The 9,208-nt window shown below is 50.2% G+C and overlaps 1 protein-coding gene across 1 annotated transcript; it reads left to right on the top strand.

The window, feature by feature from the left end:
• Positions 1-667: 667 nt before the first annotated feature.
• On the top strand, positions 668-2,536 carry LOC100280864 (uncharacterized). The gene is given in 3 exon segments (NM_001153784.1): positions 668-1,118; positions 1,688-1,908; positions 2,130-2,536. Coding segments are annotated over 3 exon segments (903 nt in total). The 5' UTR covers positions 668-684; the 3' UTR covers positions 2,378-2,536.
• The last annotated feature ends 6,672 nt before the right edge of the window (positions 2,537-9,208 follow it).

The following is a 9,208-nucleotide window of genomic DNA, read 5'->3' as shown; positions in this document are numbered from 1 at the left end:
CTACCGTTCAAGGAGATAGACATTCGATAGGTACGTACAACTTCTAGCTAGAATTTAGGGACATGTTTGTTTCTTTTGTTTATATAGTTTTTTTCTTTTAACTTGTATCGAGTATTAATATAAAACTTGGATTGTTACTTAGTTTGGTCACATAGTTTTCTTGATCTCCTATGAATTTAGGTACTGTGTCCGCCACTTGTTGCAGATCGTGCTGTATAGATATAGCAGGTCTGGTATGCCCATGGTCATTTTCAATTAGATTAGATTTCATTCCCCAAAAGATAGAGTAGATTTGGAACAAAATAAAATACTTCCATTCAACAACGTAGAAAGAGTGTCACAACGATCATGCCATCGTGGATCGTTGCACGGGAGTATGAAATACGTGCCATCGCCGGTGCTTCGAAACTGACGGTCGGATGCCCGGTACGGTGTGGTGCTACAGAGAAACCAGCCGCGCACAAGAACCCCTGCGACGGGCAGCAAAGCATTCCTTGCCGGAGTGAGCTGGCAGAACCCGCCTCTCCTATTGGCCAGGCCACGGCACCACCCACTAAACTGCCACTCTGCCAGGAACGAGGAAGCTTCCTTCCTGTCCTTCCTCGCGAAGCAAGACACAGATAAGAGAGTCCACTATAAAGCAACACAGCTGCGATCATAGCGACAAAATATCTCGCCGTTCCCATGGACATCGACCTCTTCCCCGACATCGACCTTGACGCCCTCCTCGCCTCCTTCTCCGGCGACCCCGCCGCCGTCTCCGGCCTCATCATCCCGTCCCCGCCTCCGCCGGCGCCGGCGACGGCGCACGATGCGGAGGCGGGGTCGCCGGAGTCGGTGACCTCCCGGACGAACCCGCTCGGGGAGGTGGCGCTCTCGGAGATCGAGAGGCTCCTGATGCAGGAGGGGGAGGCGGAACTGGGCGGGGAGGTCGATGGGATCAGCGTGGACCAGTTCTTCGACGCGCTGTACGACGGCGAGGAGGCGAAAGGTGAGCGGGAGGCGGGGGCAAGCGCGGATGTGGACTCCGGCAGGGACGATGTGCTGGAAGTCGTGACGCCAGAGGCGGGGACGGTGGAGGTGGATGGCGATGATCCCATCAGCAAGAAGAAGATGAGGTACGTTGTTAGCGCAGTTGCGCTGGACATACGAAGGTTCTTTCCTCTTCGCTTGAGAAATTGATCGAGGGGAGTTGTGTCCTCATGCTTGCTAGTGAAATTTAGGAGCTACTACCTGGCAGTTAGGGATGGGACAGACCCTAGGTTTGGGTGGGTTTTTGGAGATGGGAATACTTAAAACTCCTTGGTATTTGTGTTGTTGTGAACTCTACCGAATGGAAGAAATATCTGCGAGTGAATAACTGCTATATACATGCACAAATGCTTACTTTGGTTTCAAACTGCTACGTCGAAATTTGGTCAGCGGACGGGAGGAATCTGATTCATGAATTCAAGATGCTTTTTTTCTCCTTACATTTTTTCTTTCTGTCTAGTTAGGTATTTTTTCTCCTGTATAAAACCTACTTGCCTTGCGAATTTATCAGGCTAATGAATGAGGAACAGAAGGAATATGACTCACGAATTCAAGATGCTTTTTTTTCTCCTTTTCCTTTTACGCTTTTGCTTTCTAAGTCTAGTTAGGCAATTTATCTCCTGTATAAGACCAACCCACCTTGTGAACTTATCAGGCAAATGAGGAACAGAGATTCCGCCATGAAATCCAGGGAGAGGAAGAAGTCGTACATAAAGGACTTGGAGACAAAGAGCAAGCACTTGGAGGCAGAGTGCCGTCGCCTCAGCTACGCACTTCAGTGCTACGCAGCTGAAAACATGGCACTGCGCCAGAGCTTGCTGAAGGATAGGCCTCTTGGTGCTCCCACAGCCACGCAGGAGTCTGCCGTACTCACGGGTAAGACATGTTATCCGTCCTCTAATCTTTATTCATTCCCTAAATTAGATGAATCGATTTGTCTACCATCAGTGAGTCCTCTCTGGCTTGAACCGTGGATATGATAGGTCAGTCATAAATTACCAAGCAAGTAACCAATCAAAAGCACAAGTGCAACCAATTTTTTGAAAGGCTGGTGAAGTAATTCGTGATGCTAAGATGAATTTTCTTTTTATGTGCAGAAACCCTGCCGCTGGTTTCCCTGCTTTGGCTGGTGAGCATCGTCTGCCTGTTCCTGATGCCCGTTCTGCCCAACCGAAGCCCAGCTGCTCCAAGCAGCGGCGGAAGAGACCTCGTGATGGCAGCCGGAAAGACAAGCAGTGAGACCCCAGAGATACTGGAACTCATCCTCCATGGAAGGCGTTGCAAGAGCACGAGGGCGAAGATTAAGCTATGTATTTTACCATTTCATGCAGGAGCTGCTTGCTAGTAGTTGCTAGGCTTTGAGCCTCTTGCAAGCTTACCTCTATATGTAGTGTACCCGCAAATCTTACCGTGCTCGCTATGCGCCTGTCTTGCAGAGAAGCCTGTCGATATCCATGGAGTAGTACCTTTTTTTTGTTTAATAGCTCCTGTGCTACCCAGAATATGTTTAAAATCTGGATTTTGTGTTATTTTCTATTTCTTCACCTTATCTCTAGTTGCTCCTGATATAAAGTTCCTTCGCTCGAAAAATCTTAGGAAGTACTCCCTCTGCCCTAAATTAATATTCGTTTTAACTCTAGATTTCTATGTCTACTTTAAATATACGGCGATGAATACAAACACATACAAAATACATACATCAATTACTGTATAATCCAACCTAAAATGAGAAAATTTCAGCTAGTATCAACCATATTGATGTTACGCGCAAGTTGAAAACTCTAAATTACATTTAATTGGAACGCTACTTTAATAATCATTGGTCAAACAATCATTTAATAAATTATTTAAAATATGTAACAACAGAGAATAATACTTCTAATTTGTAGACACCTTTAAAACGAATCTAACGCGACTTGAATGAAGCGAATCGAATTTAAAACACAAAAGATATCGCATTTTTTTAAATTAGTCTACTTCTCAGCGCACAGTTTTCAAATATTCTAGGGGTTATTTCGCAAAATCACCATCTCCTACCTCTCTCCATCTCCTTCCTCACACTATGGCAAGGGGAGGGAGAGGGCTGGTTGGGGAGGGGGTCCGCTGAGGGAGGGGGCGATGTGGCGGGTAGCACGCGCGGACGCTGGCCATGGGCCACCGCGGGAGGGGGCCGCCTGGGGGAGGAAGAGAGGGAGAGAGGGGGGTTGCACACATGGAGAAGAAAACAATGAAACATCCATGAACAACAATGGAAAAGCTCATCGGGGAAGAAGAACCTCGTCAGGGCCGAGGAGAAATCCGTTGATTGACGGTGAATCGGAGGTCGGATCGACGAATCGAAAGCACCGGGACGAAGCTCTTGACGAGACGAACGCAACTGTACTCTCGGATTTTGCCAACGACGCACGGATTGAAAGTAATTGCTCGTCAGAGTTGTCATCAAAGTTGGAACCGCCTCGAACTTCGTCGAGCAATTCCGAGAATTATGAATCGAAACTGGGGGAAACAATTTTGAGATTTGGAAAGGGCACGACGAGAAGGTTTCATCCATATATATATATTGCTAGGGTTTGAAGATATTTTTTCGTAATAATCTCATTTTAAAAATTAAAATAATCCCAGAAAATAGCTAAAATCGTTTTTAATGTCAAAAAAATATCTCAAAGGCTCTAAAAATTCTAGGAAAATTCCTAGACATGATTTTACACCCAATGAAATCAAAAAACCTAGAATTTTTAATTTTTTAAGTACTTGAAATAAATAGATTTTGATTCTCGAAAAATAGAAAAATATTCAGAAAAATATGAACATTTACCAGGAACTTCTACAAGGTATATTAGCATGTTTCAAACACTTCTTGTAATTATAAACACTATACAACAACATGGATGCAACAACCAAAATACTTCTAGGGCTCACGCCAACATAGAACAAAATAATTCTCTATTATTTTAGTAAAGGGAAAAGAAAAGCGAAGAAATGAAGGAGTAACACCTGAACTTTGAATATAGAGCAAAGAAATTTTTATAGCCAAAATTCAGGGTGTTACAATGTTGGACCGTTGATTTGCTTCGCTACGTATATTGGACTGGTCTAGTCCCACTTTGATGATATGTCCCGAGTTGTAGACCAACTCTTAAAGTTGATCACCACCTGTGTAGGTTTGTCTCGTTTAAGCAGATCTAGAACCATCTGATGTATAAATATGTAAATTAGCCTCCTGGGACTAGTATTTGAATCACATTTGAATTCCAAAGGATGAGGACGTTTCAACTTCCAAAAACTAGTTTTAGACTTAGAGGCTATTTAGAACCCCAACCAACTATTGAAAAGTGTGGGAGTTGAAAAACATTGCTAAAGAGTTGAGACTCTATTCCTATAGCTCTAAACACTCAAGTGCTCAAAGATCACTCCATGATTAGCGTAGATGCTTTGTAAAGTTCTTATGTTAGTTAGACCATTGGGTTAGAGCTTTCTCTAGGCCTTGCTTAGTTAATAGGAGTGAGGATAGACACCCTCAATCCATTGGTGCTTGTGCACACCATTGTAGTTATATCGAGTGGGGCTTCTATTCGTGTGAGATCACACCAACCACTTTTGTGGTGTGGCCACCGCTATGTACTAGAGGGAACGAGACCCGTGGCATTTCACCTGGAAACTTGATAGTGGAGATAGTAGGAAGCATCCAAGAGAGGCTAGAACCATAACACCATTTGCGCATGGAGAAGACTCAAGGCTATCTATGGAGTTACTTAATCGAGGGTTTGGCCCTCACGTGGGCTTCCCTTTCATGGGACTGCAATGATGACTAGGGGAACTTTACACGCTTCTTAACACCTTGGTAAAAATACTGACACATCAATGGAAGTTTGTATATCTATAATATTTAAGCTTTCTCATTGACTTTGTCATCTTGGTTATATGCTTTACCTTCCTAGCTTAGTTATAGGCTAGTTGATATGAATATAACCTATGTTGCATAACGTTTTTGTGGTAGAGATAGCAACACTTAGTCAAAACCTTAGTTGCACATATGAATGCTTAGTTATCCACATAGGTTTGACTAGGAGAAAAATTGAGGCCATAGTTTGAGAAGAAATTAGATTGCCTAATTCACTTTCCCTCTTAGGCATTGTTGTTCCCTATAGTGTCACCAAATCAACTTAGTGTTGTTGGTGGACCCTAGAGAACATCTTGGTGATTATTGTTGCCTCTGGTCACTGGCTATTGTGAGAGGCTTTGTTCTCATCCCCATGGGAGATTCACCAAGAGCAACTATAGTGAAATCAAACATGGTGTAGAGAGGTCCCTAGAGTTCTACCAACATTCTAAGTGAAAGCGGTGAACATGGGATCCATCTCAACAGGGACATAGGTTGTCAACAAGCAACTGAACATCAGAGAAAAAAATATTGTGTTACTTGACTGTTGGTATTAAATTCTCAACACTTGTAATCATTGTTTCATATATATTGTGCTTTGTTTTGTTGTTTGGTATCTCTAGTAATTAGTCTAGCTAGCTCTCTTGTTTAGTAGCACAACCTAGTTGTTTCGTTGACCCTATAGTTGCTTGATTGTGCGAAGTGCTTAATTCTTGATTCTTGCAACTAGAATTGTGTAGGGGCTTACATTTTATTACATAGGTAAGCAAGTAGTAGCTATTAGGGTCATCTATTTTATTAACACTTTTGCCTAGTGTTTATTGCTTGTAGAAAAATTAATTAGGCTATTCACCTCTCTCTATTCATTCATTAATCCTTTCAAACATGCAAGCACCAGACAAGCATGGTGGTACCTACCCGAGCATGAAGATTTTAATCTAGACTGGAGTTCTAGTCTTCTAGATAGTTTGTTTTTGGGAGTTTAGGGTTTATGCTAATTGGACATGTCAATGGGTTGCACCAAGCATGAACAATGTCCAATGACTACTTTTATGGTTGTTGGAAATTAGTCATTGGGGCATCCTAGTACACATGTTTGGTGTGTACTAGACATATCTGGTGCCCTCATATAGAAGTGCTTCAATGGGATAATGGTTGGTTTGTTTGGTGGGGACTATAAATACCCTTGTGGCCACTCATAGTGTCGGGGACCATAATTAGGGGTACCCTCAAGACTCCTAAATCTCAGCTGGTAACCCCCATCAGCACAAAGCTGCAAAGGCCTGATGGGTACGATTAAGTCAAGGATCGGTCCATTCGAGGGACGCGATCACGCCTCGCCCGAGCCCAGCCTCGGGTAAGGGCAGCCGACCCCGGAGGATTTACGTCTCGCCCGAGGACCCCCTCCAGCAACGGACACACCTTCGGCTCGCCCGAGGCCCAGTCTTCACCAAGAAGCAACCTTGGCCAAATCGCCACGCCAACCGACCAAATCGCAGGGGCATTTAATGCAAAGGTGGCCTGACACCTTAATCCTGGCGCGCGCCCTCCAGTTGACAGAGCCGAAGTGACCGTAGTCACTTCACCGCTCCACTGACCGGCCTGACAAGAGGACAGCGCCGCCTGCGCCGCTCCAACTGCTGTGCCACTCGATAGAGTGAGGCTGACAGCAGCCAAGTCCGGCCTCAGGCGCCATAGGAAACTCCGCTTCGCCCGACCCCAGGGCTCGGACTCGGGCTCAGCCCCGGAAGACGACGAACTCCGCTTCGCCCGACCCCAGGGCTCGGACTCGGGCTCAGCCCTGGAAGACGACGAACTCCGCTTCGCCCGACCCCAGGGCTCGGACTCGGGCTCAGCCCCGGAAGACGACGAACTCCGCTTCGCCCGACCCCAGGGCTCGGACTCAGGCTCAGCCCCGGAAGACGACGAACTCCGCTTCGCCCGATCCCAGGGCTCGGACTCAGCCCTGGCCTCAGCCGACGGTCTCCACCTCGCCCGACCCAGGGGCTCGGACTCGACCTCGGCCTTGGAAGACAGACTCGACCTCGACCTTGGAGGAGCCTCCACCTCGCCCAACCCAGGGCTCGGACCGACCACGTCACAGGAGTCGCCATCATTACCCTACCCCGAGCTGACTCAGACTACAGGGAACAAGACCGGCGTCCCATCTGGCTCGCTCCGCTAAACAAGTAATGATGGCGCCCTGCACGCTCTATGACGACGGCGGCTCTCAGCCCCCTTACGGAAGCAAGAAGACGTCAGCAAGGACTCGACAGCCCCGACGGCTGTCCTTCCGCCAGGCTCTAGCGCTCCTCCGACGGCCACGACACCACACGAACCGGGTGCCAAAACCTCTCCGGCTGCCACGATGGCATGTACTTAGGGCACTAGCTCTCCTCCGCTAGACACGTTAGCACACTGCTACACCCCCCATTGTACACCTGGATCCTTTCCTTACGCCTATAAAAGGAAGGTCCAGGGCCCTCTTACAGAGGGTTGTCGCGCGGAGAAGGACGGGACAGCGCTCACGCAGGGCCGCTCGCTCCCTCCCGTGTGGACGCTTGTAACCCCCTACTGCAAGCGCACCCGACCTGGGCGCGGGACAAACACGAAGGCCGCGGGTTTCACCTCTCACGCCTGTCTCCCTCCGACTTCTCTTCCCCCCTTCGCGCTCCGTCTCGCGCCGACCCATCTGGGCTGGGGCACGCGGCGACAATTTACTCGTCGGTCCAGGGACCCCCCCGGGTTCGAAACGCCGACAGTTGGTGCGCTAGATAGGGGCCTGCTGCGTGTTGACGAACAGCTTCCCGTCAAGCTCCAGATGGGCAGTCTCCAGCAACCTTTCCAGCCCGGGACGGTGCTCCGTTTCGGGAGTCTTGAGTTCATGTCCCTCGACGGCAGCTACGACATGATACTCCTTCCCCCGCCGCGCGACAGCGACAATGGCGGCCGACAACCCGCCCGCTGGCGGCGGAATCGACGACGTCTTCCCCGCGTGGTGGAAGAACAACATTCGAGCTCGCCCCGTCCCCTCCCCCGCCGACGGAGGAGGAGGCGGGGCGACCAAGGCCAAGCAGGAGGCGGCACCTCGTCGGCTGTCGAGCGAGTCGACGGCGCCGGCGCCCCAACGGGGGGCACGTCGGGCATCGACCTCGCGTCTGAGACGAAGACGAGCACCGTCCCCCCGCAACACGCCAACCCCAAGCAAACGGATGACGCCAGCACGCTCGCAAAGGACTTGCTGGGCGTCACCCTCGTACCTGAGACGGCGGTGTGGTCTACCCCTGATGTGACTTCGTCACCGCCCGTCGACCAAGAGGTACCGACCGATTCTCTTCTCACGCCTTTTGGATTCAGCCTCGACCCACCAAGCGACTTCGCTTTGGTGGACACTCTCATAGGGGCGAGTCCAAACCCTCTGGGGTATCGTATGCGGTCACCCTGGGACCGGTTGATGGCTGTTTCGACCTACGGGCCCTCGGGGTCCGAGGAAGATGACGAGCCCGACTTCTGTTGGGATTTCTCCGGACTTGGTAACCCCAGCGCCATGCGGGACTTCATGACTGCATGCGACTACTGCCTTTCCGACTGTTCCGACGGTAGCCGCAGCCTCGGCCATGAGGACTGCGGCCCAAGTCGTGAATGTTTCCACGTCGATCTAGGGGGTCCCGACGAAGGCAACCATCTTGGTATGCCGGAGAACGGTGACCTCCCTAGGCCTGCGCCTCGCGTTGACATCCTTCAGGAGCTAGCTGTGGTCCCCGTCCCGGCGGGGGGTCATGACCCACAGCTCGAGCAAATCCGCGAGATGCAGGCCAGGCTCGACGAGGGAGCAGGAACACTTGAGCCGTTCTGTCGGGACAATGGGCAGGAATGGGCGGGCCAACCTCTAGCCGGAGAAGTGTGTCATCTACCCCAGGGCATCCAGCACCGCGTCGCCGACGATGTCAGGGTAAGACTGCCACCGGTTTCCAGTGGGGTCGGCCAAAACCTGGCTGCAGCGGCGATACTTCTCCGCGCGATGTCGGAGCCATCAACCACCGAGTGGCGGCGTATCCAAGGAGAGCTCAAGAATCTCCTGGAGGACGCCGCGGTCCGACGGGCCGAAAGCTCCGCCTCCCGAAGGCAGGGGTACCCCTCGGAACATCGCGCCGCAACTTCCCGATTCACGCGGGAAGCCTCGGTCCACACCGAGTGCACGCGCAACACAGCGCTTGCGGCCCTGGGTCGCCTCGGCAACGAGCACCATCACCGCAACCGTCGGGCCCACCTCGACGAGAGGGTGTGTCGAGGCTA

The sequence above is a fragment of the Zea mays genome, chromosome 9 (assembly GCF_902167145.1).
Source record: "Zea mays cultivar B73 chromosome 9, Zm-B73-REFERENCE-NAM-5.0, whole genome shotgun sequence".
Lineage (NCBI taxonomy): Eukaryota > Viridiplantae > Streptophyta > Magnoliopsida > Poales > Poaceae > Zea > Zea mays.
Note: the sequence above shows the minus strand (reverse complement) of the source record. Positions and strands in the feature narration are given on the sequence as shown.